This window comes from Callorhinchus milii, unplaced genomic scaffold (genome assembly GCF_018977255.1).
Source record: "Callorhinchus milii isolate IMCB2004 unplaced genomic scaffold, IMCB_Cmil_1.0 Scaffold4, whole genome shotgun sequence".
Taxonomy (NCBI): domain Eukaryota; kingdom Metazoa; phylum Chordata; class Chondrichthyes; order Chimaeriformes; family Callorhinchidae; genus Callorhinchus; species Callorhinchus milii.
In genome coordinates this window covers 47,239,909-47,257,198 of record NW_024704745.1, presented here as the reverse complement: position 1 = coordinate 47,257,198, position 17,290 = coordinate 47,239,909, and the positions used below count along the sequence as shown (strand labels likewise).

The 17,290-nt window shown below is 36.1% G+C and overlaps 1 protein-coding gene across 1 annotated transcript in view; it reads right to left on the bottom strand.

Moving 5' to 3' along the window:
* The window catches only part of nalcn (sodium leak channel, non-selective), a 211,259-nt gene that overhangs the window by 76,418 nt on the left and 117,551 nt on the right, over positions 1-17,290 (bottom strand). The window contains exons 14-15 of the mRNA XM_007887033.2: positions 16,676-16,813; positions 9,615-9,689 (exon numbers count right to left, since the gene is read on the bottom strand). Of these exons, the coding sequence (XP_007885224.1) occupies positions 9,615-9,689; positions 16,676-16,813 (213 nt within the window). The remainder of the gene's footprint in view (positions 1-9,614; positions 9,690-16,675; positions 16,814-17,290) is intronic.

The following is a 17,290-nucleotide window of genomic DNA, read 5'->3' as shown; positions in this document are numbered from 1 at the left end:
ACTGATGAGTAAGGGTTTTAATTAATTTGGCTCCAGCTGTACACCAGTTGTCACCACGAAAAAGGAGCAGTCAGAAGTGAACATTAACCCGTCATCTGGTATCAGAACACTTCATTAATCAAATAAATGTTTTATGAATATTCAGAGAATACTTCATTAAAGGGCTAAATGTTCATTATGTTAAAATATGATGTACAAAATGTAACTCATATCTGTTACACATGGATTATTTAGAAATCAGTGTCCTGATTATTAAATGTAACAACCTTCACGTGCTCATTGATGAGTGAGGCTGCCAATGGATGAATCACAACATGCACCTGTCTTAGGCTTCAAGAATGGAAGTAGAATCATTCCATTTTATTCTTTCTGGAATCTATGACTATAATTTGTTTAAAAAAGGAGCAAACTATCCATCATAAACTGGATTTGTTGAATTAATCATGATGTCCGGTTTATGAATATCAGAAGTCATTTTGCTAGAATTGCAAAACTCCAATTGCAAAGCAGGCAAGTTGCAAATTCAAAAACAAAATGGACAGTGTCTTGTTACATGAAGACTATTTTATTGCACATGCCTCTGAAGTATTGGACCCTGATGATCATGTTATAACAGGGATTCTCTGTAGTTCTGTAAATATTTTACATTTTGTGATAATTCAACAGAATACTTTCTCTTTACGCAACTCTGTGCCTTTGCTACATTACATTGATGGCTGGTGTATATTGTAACGTTTCTGGGCTACTTTGTAACTCTCTTCCTTGTTGAAAAATCAAGAAGAATCTGGTGTGTTGATGGCATCTGACAGTTTCCATGTGTGTACACACCTATTTGTCAATGTCTATTAATAATAAGTCTTAAATATGTGTGATTGTTACCATTGGTTTCTTTATTCTGTTGGAACTTTGCTGTGGTTGCTAATATATAGACTACCTACTGTGTTAACAGATTCATAACAGATTCATTTTTTCATTCAAAGCAAAGTCAATTAAAATCAAGAATAATAAATCCCTTAGCAGAATCAAACAAATTTAATAACTGGATTAAACATAATTATTTTTAAAATTGACTATAGGGTTTATATGCAGTAATATCCAATGAGATTCCTTAATAAGGAAACCGAGTGGGGATTTGCTTTGGTCTAATTTATTTCCAGTGTCCTTATTAAGGAATCCATTAGAAATTATCACATATGAATCCCAATGAAGTGAAGTAAAAAGTATTTAAAATATATGCTGCATTAGCGACATGAAAAAATATACTGCATTAAAAGATATTGTACCTGAGAAACTTACTAAATGCAAATAGTTTTTAGAAAATGAATGCTTATCTCACTTGAGGGAAATATTCAAACCATCTCCTCACATACTCCTTTAGCATCGATGTGCAATACCAAGTTAAGGAAGGTCGAAATAAACTGGTATTGTTTACATTTACTTTAAAAAGCATGTATTGCAAACCTTGTAAGCAGGTTATTGCTATATTCCATTTAAATGAATAATTTGTTTTGCTGTAAGCCAAAATTGACTCTGGGCTGGTTTCCTTGCAGATGTAGAGCTTTGCACAATAGGGAGTCCATTTATTATTATTGTTATTATTATTAATTGCAGTCAAGAGATCTTTAAAATAGAATCAACTGACTACTGGTGTTGAAAAACTCAATAAGACAAACACAGATTATAATGAAACACATCGGCGTTATCTCAGGTCTAAAGTACTGGATCAGGGATTATTACAGCAAGGAAACTTGGTATCTTTTATGCATCTGAAGCAGAAGAGAAGGGTTTTCACATCAAAGGCAGACCATTTTTATTGAAACAAATGATCCTTAAAAATATAAGCTCTCCTTAGTACTATAAACTTGGAATTCACAGATAATTTCTTGGTCCAATGGTAATGTAACATAAAACAGATTTTATTTTTTGTCCCCGAATATGAATACTAGATAGAGATATTTCAATAGGTTTACGCTACATTTATTTGATGATTGGGAAATTATAAAGAAAAAAACAGAAAAAAGTAGATTCATTAAAGAAAAAGGAATCAAGGGTATCAAAGCTAAAGCTACTAGAAACATTCAAAGGATCCATTGGGAAGATTCTCTGCTTTTGAACATCATGCTTCCTGGGGAATTGCCGTAATTTTAAATTAATTAAAGAACATACAGTATAAATTTCAGTTGATCTGGTGCAAATTGTGCTGGAGTTCCTCTTCTGTCAGCACCTGGAGGTGTTGGCTTCAGAAGCACTTTGATTCTCTGTGCTGCTGTCTAATCACAGTGAGAGCAAAGTGATACTGTCTCTGCCCTCCAATATTCATTCCACCTCACAGCGTTAGTACCGCATCTCTAAATCTTATTCGACCCTCAATTATCCTTCAAATCTTACGCCTAGGCTCTTGCTACCTTACCTCCACAATATCACCCTCCTCTGCCACTGCCTCTTCCCCCCACCCCCCACATTGCTAAGACTTATCCATATCTTCATTATCTCCTTCATTTTAATCATTCATTTGATTATTCGAAAAGCTAGCTCACTGTTTCCCTAGCTTCTCCCTAGACAAGTTGTAGACCACCCAGAACTTTGCAGCCCACGTCCTCTCCCAAACCACGCTCCATGATCCCATAACCCTCATCCTAGCTTGGCTGCACTGGCTTTCCAACCCTCATGGATCAAATTCAAAATGCTTGTCCTCACTTTCAGCTGTTATCTTATTGCTCTGTCTGTGCTCTCTGCTCAACACCAGCCTGTTTCACATCCTGTTTGCTCTTCCCCAAGAGGGTGCGGACCTTCAGCCACTTTGCCTGCAAATTCCATTAAGGGGTTACTCAGCCTGGTTCACTTTGTCTCCAAAACATGTCTCAAGTCCAATCTTTTCGAATGAGCTTCCGGCCATAGTTTTCAGTTCCTCAGCTCCCTTCTTGCTCAGTTAGCTGTGTGAAACACTTCGTGACTCACTACTGATGTGAAAGATGCTACATAAGAGTACATTCTTATTATCGATTTTAATTGCACTGCCTTTTTTTCCTTCTCTTGTTCGAAGTAAATAAACTTGGAACCAAAGGTCTAATTCAAATGGAAACCTTTCACAGATCGTAGCATTTTCATAGATTTTTGATCAAAATTTCCAATCCTAATGTGTCTATTTGTACAAACTTTGTGCCACAGTTCTCCAAGTTGTTTTTTAAAAAAATTAATGCAACAGTCAGGAAATCTCAACCAATTGCTGTGACTGGTGCCTTAGACTACTATGGACCTGTCTGGCACAGTATTTGGACCTCTGAGACTAGCAGTGGCTTGTCCTGTATGTATATAGTATATAGTATTCTAAATATAGTATTTAGTAATTTATTAAATTATTAGAATTAGAATATGTTTAACTCGTGAGATAATTGATACTTTCAAATTCTAAAAATGAGACTGAAACAAAAAAGCGGTTTGTGATGGGAAGATCCAGGCCAGTCTGAGCTTGTCATTTTTCATGAGTGAATAACAAGTGTACACCACATGGGCTCAAGAGAAGTGACCTGAGGTGCAGCTGAAAGTGGCAGCCCAATTTGAAAATAAGCAGGTTACACAGGGCAATCGATAAACAGAAATCAAACAAATACAATACACACAATTGTGACATAAGGATTAAACTATAAATCCATTTTAACAGTCAACAATCACTGCGGTGTGAAAGGTGATATTCATAACAAGAGTCATTAATAGTAACTGATGCTGATGACCAGAAATGCATCCTGTCAACCTGTGGGAATTCCGCTCTGGCACAGTCTACTTCCAGAGCAGAGTTCCTGTGGGCAGGTAATAATAATAATAATAATAATCCTTGCATTTGATATAGCGCTTTTCACATCGGGAGGACGTCCCAAAGCGCTTCACAGAACACACTGTAAAGTGAATTGACTATATTTGTGGGCGAACGCGGCAGCCAATTGCGCACAGCAATGTCCCACAAACAGTCGTAGATTGAAAATGACCAATTTAATTATTGTTTTTTTTTTGGAGGGATTATTATTAGGCGTGTGGAGTAAGGAAACTTGCCCAAGGTTTCGCCCTGTCTGGAATTGAACTCAGGTCTCTCGCTTGCAAAGCGAGTGCTCTAACCACTGAGCTACAGGACTCCACAGGTGACGAACTTCTGACTGTCCATAACCTTGGGACTTCCTTCCAAAGTGAAAGATGCTGAATAAAGGCAATTTGTTGTTATTTTTGCTTATAGAAATCACTATTTGCAAATCTTGCTACAAATATTGTATTTTAGAATCAACTATTGATTTTACAAAGTTCTATATTGTAAAACTACTATATAATAATAAAAATCCTTGCATTTGATATAGTGCTTTTCACGTCTTCCAGATGTCTCAAAGCGCTTCACAGAATATGCTGTAAAGTGGATTGACTGTATATTTGTGGGTGAAACGCAGCAGCCAATTGCGCACAGCAGCGTCCCACAAACAGTCGTGGTTTGAAAATGACCAATTTATTATTTACTAGTCCTGAGACTATTTTTTAATGTCAAGAATTTAGGAATTCTAAAACATTTTAGTTTGCATTACCTTATTGGTTTACAGGTAAAGCTAAACTATTATAACAAAACTACAATCAGCAAATGCTGTATGGTCTGGCAGTACACTACAAGAATGCATTTAGAAATAATCTTTAAATGTTTACTTTGTTACTCTTAAATCATTCATTGGAACATTTCTGTTTATGCAGAGAACAGAAACTATGTTGAGCAGTTGAGTCTGTGCAATTAAGTAAATAATTCTTCCAGAGAATGTAGTTTCAAGTGTTGAAATAACTCCTACAGCGCTGGTGGGAAAAAAACAACTGGCAGTATCAATATCACTCACCCTGTTGTTGGATGGTGTAACAGTAATAATAATAATAATCCTTGCATTTGATATAGCGGCTTAACATGTCTTTGAGATGTCTCAAAGTGCTTCAGAGAATGCTCTGTAAAGTGATCTGACCTGTATATTTTGTGGGCGAAACATGGCAGCCAATTCCGCACAGCAGTGATCCACAAACAATCTTGGCTTGAGTGACCAAATTATTATTATTTATTTATTTATTTGAAGGGATTATTACCCTCGGAAAAGCAATCCACCAATCGACTAACAACTGGGTTCCTACTTATTGTTAGGTGAACAGAGGATTATGGAGTAAGGAAACTTGCCCAATGTTTCGCCCTGCCGAGAATCGAACCCTGGTCCTCTTGCTTGCGAGGCAAGTGCTCTAACCAGGAGCTACAGGACTCCACATGTGCAGTCAGTCAAGAACTTCCCTTTTTGTACAAGATATCTGACTGTGACACGCAGATCAATTGACAGCAGGTAGAAAGTTTCACCTGCTTCTGTCCCTTCTTCAACTCTGTGTTACACCGATAACAGTCCTAGATTATCCAAAGATTTGGGATTTGGAAATCTTGCATATCTCTATCTAAGCAGCCCTGAATTCGCAGTGAAAAGTGTTGTATAATCTGGTGTCTAGTGACAGCCGGATTGGCTCTATAAGATTTTCTTATCTTGAAGTCTCATTTGCATTGAATACTGGTAGCTTGGAATGTCAGATTAATGAATATCGTAAATATTTGCTCTTTTCTGTTCCTGTCCAGAAATAAGATTGCTGATACCTTTCTATTACACTCACTATATTCATTCATGCTGTAATATATTACTCATTAATTAATACAGAAGTATAAGTGAATTTTTTTTGCTAGGTTCACAGTATTTACACAACATGGTCATCATAGTAGAGTATCAACCATGTTATGTATATATATTAAAAACTCGTGTTTGGTCAAGAATAAATTTATATTTAGAGCAATGCACAATGGTCATTTTCTAACGATATATTTCATATATTTATTAGTCAATGTAAGATTTGGTAAACAAAATACATGTGAGATTTATGTAGGTTGGAACAGAAAAAAGGTAGGCTGATTTGAGAACAAGGTCCTAGGTGCCCTGCTTCAGTCAAGCTGCCTGTCCTCAATTTGTACTCCCACACACTCATTACTATTCAATTATACTTTTACTCCTTTTCTATTTAGTATTTTGTATTAAACGTTACATTTTTCTTGCAACCCTGTCCTCTGTCAATGGTTATGGTAGTATCTCAGATTGCAGAGTAAAACGATAGCTTAACAAATGGGTGCCTGTAGATCTACAGTTAGAATTTAAAAAATGTATCTACCTATGAAAAAAATTCTTGAACATTAGTTACAACAACAACTTGGATTTATGTAGCGCCCGCCACGCCGGACGGGATCTCAGAGCACTTCACAGTAACGGATCCCGGGGTCGAGCCAAGCTGAGGGGGAGGGAGGTGACCAAAGGAGCAGTCGAAAAGAAAGGTCTCCAGACGAGACCTGAAAATAAGAAGAGAGGGGGCGAGGCGAAGGGAATGAGGAAGGGAGTTCCATTACCAATAGCAATGATAAACCTAACTGTATGTCCACTGATCTACCTAAGCACCATTCCTGAATGCATAATAGAATGTATAATAGAATCGGAATTTTCCTCAATCAAAATGGCGGCCTCCCATTCAATGTTTTTAAGTATAGTACCGGATTCATGAATTGCACTGATGCTTTATAAACATCAAATATGTTGCCATCAATTACACTCAGTAACATATATTGTACTAAAGAGCAGTATAAGGATCTGTAGAGGGTACCTATAAAATGTTTGCCTTCATTGCAGGCATTAAAATTAAAGCAAATCATTATATTTGCATTCAAATGCAAAATGTGCTCCCCTATATTCCTCAAATGTCACAAGAATGCATTTATAAAATAATGAACTAAATAAGGTTAATTTTAATATCTATATTCTATATTATTTTTGATGAGGTTAAGTCTTAAAGCCATCTTTAGAAATGGAAATTTGTTTTAATATGAAATAATTGATGATTTTGATAAAACTAAGTATGCTTTTTATTTTTGCATTAATCTCTCTTTCCTGTGGTACAGTTGTTTAAATGGTGGGACTAAGATCATCAAAAAAAGAACTGACGTACTCTGGGTTAATGGCACACCTAGTTCAGATAACACCAGCACCTCCAAGAAAATACTTTTCATGATGGCAACAGGACCCACTGTTAAATTTTATTTCATTTCCCCAAACAGAGTAGAAATAAGTTAACAGATACAGACATTAACCATAAATCTTTGTAAGTATTTACATTTTCAAATAAGGTTTCCATAGTGAAATTTGCTTTTTATTTATTACATAGTGAAGTTCAATAAATATTTTTTGTAGAGATAATACTCTTGTTTAGCACTTCCTAATTACGAAGAAATGCAATGCACTTGCCACTCAGAGTGTTGGAAAGAAATCTATGATATAGAAGCACAGTATTAGAAAGTAGTTTAATAAACAAATTACTTTGGATAATTTCTACAAAGGGTGGAGATCATTTATCTTCGCTAGCAATAATCAAGGAGAAAAATGATATAGTTTGACAAATAGATTTGTTTATTTATATATTCTTCGTAAAGTTTAGCTTTATCAATGCTATACGTTAGCCACTCACAATTCACTTAACTCTGGATGGTATGCAGCTCTTATGGACTATTGCTTATTATACTACAGTTCAAGTTAGATAAAGGTATCCCTGATTGAGGAACAGATTCCATCCTATCATTCTTATTATCCAGAAGCCATTATTCAAAGAACTGTAGGCTAAATATGACTGATCTAGAGATTCCACAATAGCAGCAATTAACACAAAAGTTTCAATTAAACTGCGGTCATGAGACTCAATGTACTTCAATTCCTTTAGTAACTGAGCTTATGGCATTCAATAACCAACAATTAATAGGCTGTTTTTATTCATTATGGGCTGACCGATCTATTTTAAATCTTCATGTAATGCAATTTATAAAGAGAAGAAATTCTTGGAGGTTTTAGCAGGATACCAAAACAGGGCAGACACTAATAATATGCCAGCTATGTGCTTCATGTGAGTTCCAGTACTTTGACATTTAGCGAGGGCCACCGGGATGGGTGAACTGTATGCTCATAGTACATAAAGAAACACAGGGGTAGATTTGTGAAGCACTGTCACTGAGGGAATCAATCATTATAATTTTACAAATGACAGCAAGTTTGGGGGAAATGAGTAATTAAAGGGACGCAGCAAAATTCTTACAAAGAGAACTCAACATGTAGATTGTTCACTGGGAAATTAACTCAATCCATATATGCAAAGTAATAATAATAATAATCCTTGCATTTGATACATACATTTCACGTTTTCTAGACATCTCAAAGCACTTCACAGAATATACTGTAAAGTGAAGTGACTGTTTATTTTGTGGGCGAAATGCAGCAGCCAATTGCACATAACAGTGTCCCACAAACAGTCGTGGCTTGAAGTGACCAATTTCTTTATTGTTTTTTACATTTTGCAGGGTATGGATGACTCTGTCACTGGATAATTAGTGAGGTTGTAGGGGGAAAGAGAGTAGCTCTGCCTTCAGAAAGGGTTGTGGAGTGTACTCAGCAGTTCCAAACATTTTTGGTGCCAGCAAGATTATATTGCAATTGTCAAAACTGGGTAAGTGCACCGGGACCCTACCCCGCGTGTAGGGCGCTATATTATTGCAAGTTGTTGTTGAACACCACACAAAAGCTCTTAACCACAAAGCTTGGATCCATGACACATCATTTCCTGAAACTTTTCCAGAAACTTTGTATGCAAAGATGATTTTTCTTTGTTTTACAGATGCAAACGACTGTAATTACTAAGTAATTTTGCAGCTGTGGCATTTTACTTTGAATCTTGTGGTTAATGTTTACTCGTTCTATCTTCAATGAAGGTTGTGCATTCTTTATGAATGTGAAAATTGTCGCAAGAAGCTCTTGCTATCCTTTTAAACGCTGACAGCATCCTTGAACTATTAGTGGTCAGCTTCAGTAAACACATTGGCAGAATGTAGTGGATCTAGAGAGATGACAATATGCTCGCAGATTTGAAATGAGAAAGTACTGCCACATAAATCTATGCCACTTGTATATGTAAAAATTATTAAAAGTAATTATCAACTCTTGCTTTACTGCACATAAAATTGACTTAAATTATTTTTCTTTAAAAAAATGAAATTGCACATGTATTGTTGCTGAATCGCGCAGATTAATTTCACTCCCTCATACTACTGGATCTGATAACTCCCCCAATCTATAACGTTGATATCATTATTACTCACTTAGTTTATAGAATACTTAAACTCTGCTTTCAAGTTTCAACATCAAGAGTCAATATTAAATAAAAAGTTCATAAATGTATTTTGCATGAATAATGTAAACAGAATGGGATTTAGAATTGGACAAAGTAGAAGCATAATAGTCATCTCCTGCATTCTTCTCAAGAAAACTAAACTTTCAATCCAGTATAAATAGATTATAGAAAAGATGGAAGAGAATAAGCTTATGGAAGATTTTATGGAAAAAGTAATTTGTGTCTGTTAAGATATCTACAAATGTATTATATCAACATATAATGTAATACTAACAGAAATAAATGTGAACACAATGTACATTCATGCACAGTATATAAGGCTGAATGGAATAAGAAGTCAGATAAATAAGCAAAAAGCTCACCTGTTTCAATTTCTTTAGATCTTCATCCAGCTCAAGATTGTCCAAAATGACAGCAACGAACAGGCTCAAAAGGATCTGTTAGCAATTTTAAATCTTATTAGACAATGTTTTCATGATTATTAACACAATAATCATTTGTTATTCAATTACTGATAAAAATACGAGTACATAAACACACTCAGAAATCTGAGCTCTTACACATCCTATATTGTTTGTCAATGTAAGCACATTCTACATTGACAAACAATGGGAATGCAAAGAAGAAGCAATCTGCATCAGGTAGCCTATAACTCTCACTTGTTTATCTGATGTGATCCTCAAGTCATTTCTTCAACTTGTGAAAAAAAATGTCATTTCGTGTTCATCACATTTATCCCAAATTCAAGTGTTGTGTAAAAGTAGAACATATTCTAAAAATCTTATTGTTCTGTTCTTCAAAGGCTCAATAGATTTGTGGTTATTGTACCAACAACCTTACCCCAATACCAGCACATCATGCACTTCAGTCAGAATAATAATCCTTAATTTACATTTTTCCAGTTATTTAGTATGATGAAATCCTCTAATAAATTTTTTCATAATATTCACCAATAATAAATCAAATGGGAATTTGAAAAAATAATTTTCTTTATTTCATTCTATGTTTTTGGTTGTGTATTTTGCTTGTCCTTTGTAGATCAGAAAGCACTCCTAGTCATGTCCAACACAGGCCAGCTTCAGATCTTTCATTAAAAATATTTTTGGAAAAATATAGTACTTGTTTGTGTAGAAAAGCTGCCTGACAACACTTATAACTGTTTCCACACTTAGCAAGAGTTGTTAATCAGTAAATTCCTGATAACTCAGCACTCCAAGGCAAATAAACAGCTCAGCGACCAGTTACCCAGAGGTCTTTGTTCTATTTGAGAGCTGTGCCAAATGGCCTCCTGCCATATCGTGTCACAGGATAGGGTGGGAGGCACAGTGAGCGACCACGGCACAGCCCTCCAATAGACCGGAGACCTCTGTGATGCTTGCACGCTCAACAACAACATCCTAAAACATAGTGTCTTGCATCGCAGAGGTCTTCCGCCCAACAACAACAACATTACATTTGTATCGCGCCTTTCACATCGGGAGGACTTCCCAAGGCAGCTGGACAATCAGGGATTTGGACCCGTGCAGGGGATTGGGATTAGGACAGGGAGTTGTCGAAGTCAAGCCTAAATGTAATAACCTAAACCAACCACATGCACTTGATACAGGATAGGGCAGTAAACCTCTGCGATGCAAAACACTATGTTTTAGGATGAGTTATCTAATCAATTTTACATCGCAACTATTTACAACAATTTCTAAAACGCGACTAGTTATGTGTAAACTTGGGTGACAAGTAAAGCAGAATCCCTTACTAATATTTTGCAATGTGAAGCATCCAGGATATTGACAGCATAATGAGTTAAGTGGTAGTGACGAGTCAAGCAAGGGTTTACTGTACTTTGTCCTCATAGTATGAACTGGCTTTGCATAATTAAATTTTAATGACTTTGCATGTTTGACTATATTCAGAAACTTAAAAGTTGGCACCTAGAAATCAGGTCATGTAACCACAATTTTACTTATTTATAAAATGGCAGTTGTTTTGCCAGTGTTCCCTCCACCTGAAGACACTGACTCATACAGAACTGCATCCAGTTTCATGAGCTATGGCAGTCTTTGGCCAAACGCCCTATTTTTATGTGAGCCTATGCAGCAATTCAACCTGACCCTGTCCTCATTCAATATTGACACACATAGATTTTGCAGGTGGTTGTATTGGATAACAATTAGGACCCCTAGCAGACTTTTCTGACTCCTTGTTCGGTAATGGGGAGGCGCAGCTGAGGTTAGCAATTTACGCAGACCAGAAATAAAATCTCAAGCCACATTGCCTACTAGCTGTATCCATTGCAGCTACGCTCGAAGGATCCGATATGGAATGCAGATTACCACACAGACAGACACACTTGCTTATCCTTGAAAGGTTTGATTTTTGCTTAGGCATCTTCATAATGATAAATATAAATGTATAATTTATATTCACTGGCACGTCCTCTCGATGTGAAAGGCGCTTTAAAAATGTAATTTTGTTGTTGTTGCTGTGGCTTAGCTTCGTCTGTGTTCTTTATTTTTTTCCTGCCACCGCTTGGCTACGTGCACGCTCTGCAAAGCAAGATGCCACAGCGCCACGGTCAGCTAGCGCGGCCACCAGGTGTGACTGTACGATGCCACAGTGCCACTTTGAATGGGCGGCCACCAGGTGCAATTGCAGCAAACAAATGCAAAACTGAAATACATTTTAGGTCAAAACGCATGAATGCTAGGAGATACCCGACAAAAAACAGGCCCATGTCACTTCCAGATGTAAGATCTTTCAGATGAGATATAAATCATGTCTCTACATCAATTGCTTATTGAGATCCTACTTGAAGTGCACACAGACAGACAGGCAGGCAGACAGACATTGTCGTTTTATCAGTATAAATATAGGCTGACTTCTATTGGGTGGTTCCTTTACACCACCCAGAGGAGGCCAGACTTATATTCTTAACTATAGGAACGAGAGAACTCTCATTCCATTACTTTGTTTCCAGCAGTGGAGCAGAAACAAATATTCCTCTCCTGCACCCCTTTGCCTGCAGAAGGAAAGGCTGCTGCAGTGAAAATAGACAATGCTGTTTGCCCATGTGGGGAATCATGACTGTTGCAACCAAAATAACTGTAGTAGAACAGGAAAAAAGATTGGGAGCAAAGTTGCTTTGTATTTAGGTGCATGACACAGGCTTCCAATGAATTATGAGGTCCAATTTGGGTCAGAATGTGGTTGTGAAAATAAAATTCTAATGACTTTACACATGCACTACAGTGGGTGTTTCCACATACACATAGAATGGTACAGTGCTGTAATTGTCCCCTTCATTTTGGATTTAAATTGCATTTTTCACAGTATTCTGCCCACCATGATGTAGTTTAAAGCCAGTTTAGAAACAATAAAAAAGTGTAACGTCCAATTGTGTAATGTCCTACATAATTCATCACTGAGATTTAGCATAAATGATTTTCTTTTTGCCTTTACCTGGCAAATTTCTCATTGTTCAGAAGTCATAAATATGCATGTCAATTTAGAGCAATCTATATGAATTAGCTACCTAACAAGAGTTAATGCTGTGAAAATTCATGACGAAGGGCATATTTTGCTCTTAATTCAGAAACACCTGTTGATACACAAGATCAGTTGTGAATTTGAGCCCTGCAGCAGTACTTGAGCTCAAACTCTAAATTGACACTCTAGTGTAGCATAATCCAATAATGTATTATTGGTGGGTGCTTTCCTATGGATTGTGATGTTAAAATAAGGCACTATCTTCTTTTTCTGGTTCAGAACTCCGCAGCCTGTGTCCTCTCCTGCACCGGGCTCCGCGACCCATTACACCCATTCTCGCCTGACTCCGCTGGCTTCCTATCACAGAGGACACAGTTCAACATCCTGGTCTTCACTTTCAAAGACCTCCATGGTCTTGCTCCCCCCTACCTCTACAATCTCCTAATCAACCTGCCCGCTCCCTTTGCTCATTGGGCTCCGGCCTGCTCCATGTCCCCCGCCTAGCCCGCCCCACCATTGGTGGGCGAGCCTTCAGCCACTCTGCCCCCACCCTCTGGAACTCCATCAAGCAGTCCTTCCACTTCACCCCTCCTTTGCCTCCTACAAGACCTGTCTCAAGACTCTCCTTTTCGACCGTGCTTTCCACTTCCCTCCTTCACACCCTGCCCTCCATCCTCCCCGATCCCAACCCCCAGCTCGGGTCTGAAACACTGATTGTCCAGCACCTTGGGACATCCTCTCGACGTGAAAGGCGCTATACAAATGTAAGTTTGTTGTTGTTGTTGTTGAAAGGAATGTTAAAGATCAATCGACAATATTTCAAAAAGAGCACAGTTTTCCGGATTTCATGGCTAATGTTTCTCATTCAACCCCGAAAAAGATTACATTTGGTGATGTATCTTATTGTGGTTTGTGTGCAGATCAGCTGCTGTATTTGCATGTTTAACCATCACTTTTCTTAATAACTAAACTTTTCACAATTACTAATGCATTGCACAAAGCCTTAAGAGATATATTATCATGCTCAAATGGAAATGTTACTATTTTTGCTTTCATTACCTAGAATGACAGCAGAAAGTAAAGCAGCAGTATAAACATAGCTAGATTCAACAGACACCAATACCAGCAATGTTATTTGCTTTCACTTTTTCAAACCCACGAAAGAACCTAAACACATACTTCAGGGGCTATAAAACTAAGTTAAATAAATCTGTTAAGCTGTGCATTTAAACAGTCTTTTAGTAGTTCAATACCATTTTGATGACATGGTGAAGAATTTGGATTTTATTGGTCATTGGTGGCCTATTATTTTAATGGGCTCTGCCTGTTGTGATTTGTACGTAATACTTCTCTAATTGAACAAGAATACATTTCACTTTGGGATTCCTATAGGGTGCAAGTATTTAGTCTCAGTCGTGATTAAAACAGATTATCAGAATAAATAAAAGATATTAACAACCCTGATATTTCACTGTGGTTAAAAATCTTGACTGTTTAAAGGGATTCCTACAATACTCAGGAACAATATAATTAACAAATACTACAGAAGTGCAAGGTTTCACATGGTCATTTGATTCTTAAATTGAAGTACTTCAAATATCATTTTAAATAAAGCTTAAAAGCTATTTGATTACCAACTGCAATTATATATTGGGACTGTATTTTGAAACTATATACAGGGTGACCAACAAGCCATGATAACACTTAAAATAACATGACTTTCTTTAGATAATGGGATAAATTCATGACTTCATGGTCACCTTGTATAATACAATAATTCATATTTTATGTGCCTTTTATAATATTACAAAAATAAAATGTCTTCCAATGTCCTTATTACTGTATTCACATATGTTTCAGTGTCAGTGTGGAAAGGGAAACAATAATCGTATGCGATCTGAATTTACTCATCGTCTTAGCCTTAAGATCATAAAGAAATCTTTAAAATAACCATCTTCAAAAAAAGTATGGAAAGCTGGACATTAAACTGAGACTGAATTTAAGAATTTTCTAAATTTCTGCACAATTTTAAATTTTAAGATAATAGTTTTAAGGCAGAGAACATGAACAATCCCAGGCTATTGGTTGTCTTATACAGGCTTGGATTTAACTAGAACTGCTGCTATTTTAAGGATTAAATAAATTGATTATTATTTTCAATAACAATAAGTAAAATATAGCCGGCAGAAGGAGCCTGGAACTCCCTGTATTGTAATAGTTATTTTGGTCCTTCACTTTTGAACAGTGTTGCTGTGTTCTGGCTGGCAATCTGCTTGAGGACCTGTTAATTTCCAAGATTTGTATGATGCTATTCCCAAGATTCCCATCAGCAATGTTGTTGCTCAACAAGTCTAGCCAAATAAAATGCCTTTCACATTATAGCCACGTCCTTCCTCAATGACTATCAAAAGCTTCTTCTAAGAATATCAGGATCATTTTGAAAGTCTGTTGTTGGCAAGGAGAATTGCATCCATTTTATAAAGGACACTTGGTTCATTTTAAATTAAAAATAAATCATATCAATTTGGCCATATTTTGGACTCAATACCAATTCTGCAAATGTGCATTTAAAATACAAAAGTATTTTAGAACATTTAAATTCTTTGACATCAAAGTACATTTGAGAACATATATACAGCAAAATATTAAAAAGTGAACGATTTACAAATACTTTCCAAATGGCAAGATTGGAAAGTTGAATTTAACGGTTATGATTTTTGCAGAGCACACCTAAGCATTTGAAGACTCATAGAAATATTGATTTCACATCTTCAAAATGCAAGAATCCTCCTGTATGGTTCCTTTTATAATACCTGGACTTTAACATGCAGCATCAGTTTAATTTAAATCTTAAGAATGATAGAGTTGATAAAAATTGTTAGATTCAGTATTAGTTTGAATTCTGATTTGTTTTAAGAACTGCAGAGAACTGTTTTTCAAATTAAGACCGAAGTTTAGAATTTTCTGCAATACTTTCTGCTTTTAAATGTTAACACAACATCATCTTATTTATGGAATTTAGGCTTCTTGATTCCACTTGGAATCTTTCATGATTGCAGACTCCTAATCCAATATTCAGCCATTTATTTTCATGAGTGACCTTTAGTGGTAATCTTAATTCAATCTGAATCTGTTAGTACTGACTTCTTACACTATTCTACTACTGGTTCTCATTTTATTTCATATTTGTTTTTATATGCAGTAAGCAATTAATTAACAGTTTATCTGTAATATTATTTGCTTATTAAATGATTTTCTTATACTAAAATAATAACTTGTGATTTTGCTATAGTAATATTCGCACTGAATCTCTGGAATTGGTTCCAATGTTTGCTCCAAATACTTTTGAATCCATCACTTGAAACAAATCCATTGCTTAAGTTGTTCATTAGCAGCCAGATTTAATACAACTTCGGTTAGACATACTTTCAGCAGAAGCTTTTAATGCCAGAGTTATAAAGGTCTACTCCAGTTAAAACATTTAAAAATTGTATAATTTACCTACAATAAAATAACTACATTAAAGTGTCATTCATAGAAACTGGCAACACTGCAGGTAATTCTACATTTTAATAAGACAGATTGGCAAACTGAATGTTCTCTTGCAGATGCTGAATTACTTGATGTGCATTTTAGGCATTTTCTGTTTTGACCAGATTTCCAGCATTTTTAAAAAAAAAGAAATCTGCATTTAAAAGTCAATCTTTTAGGGGCTAATATCTAGTCTAATTGCTTTTTATGTCCTTTTGTGGTTATATTTTTGGTGTTGAACTACTCCTTTTTGGAGCTTCCTGGTAGCATATATTTAATCGAAGCAGAATGCAAGATAGATCCACTGAACAAGTCTGCTGAAAACACTATGGAATACTCAGTAATAGTATGGAAAAACAGAAACTTAATATTAAGCCTACAAAAAACATTTGCAGTATTCCAAACATACCAAAGTTGCAAACAGATGGTACAGGATAAAGTAAATGGCAACTACCGGCGCCCACACGTGCCCTACTGCAATCAATGTTTGATCCATGACATCAACCCATCCTTCCTGCGTAATAATCTGGAACATGGACATAAAAGCCTAGAGAAAAATAAATGGGAGGTTATTATTTTCCACACATGCTAAAATCCTTGCCCTCTAATTTCAAAATGTCCATGAAGAATTGTATGGGGGAAAAAGGAAAGGAATGCTGCAATTACCTACAACACCTGGTAACCTTCTGTCAGTTTTAAATTGGAAATATGTTCAGGTAATTCAGCTCTTTTCACAGCAGGTTGTAGTGATGCCTAGCAATTTATTTTAATCACTCTTAAAATGCTGCTGCTTCTTAGTCATCAGTTGAAAGCTTCCTGTTTCAAAAGGACTCCTTCACAAAGAAAAATGATGTGGAAAGACTAAGTAAATCTCTGCATTGTACCCAACAATTTGCTTACTAGGGCAGAGTATTTTTAGTTGAAAGGTACAGAACATTTGCTCTTCATTACGTACTTAACATGTCAAAAGATCCAAATAAAAGGCTGCACTAAAAGGCTAAAACTAAAAGGGTCAGTTAAAAAA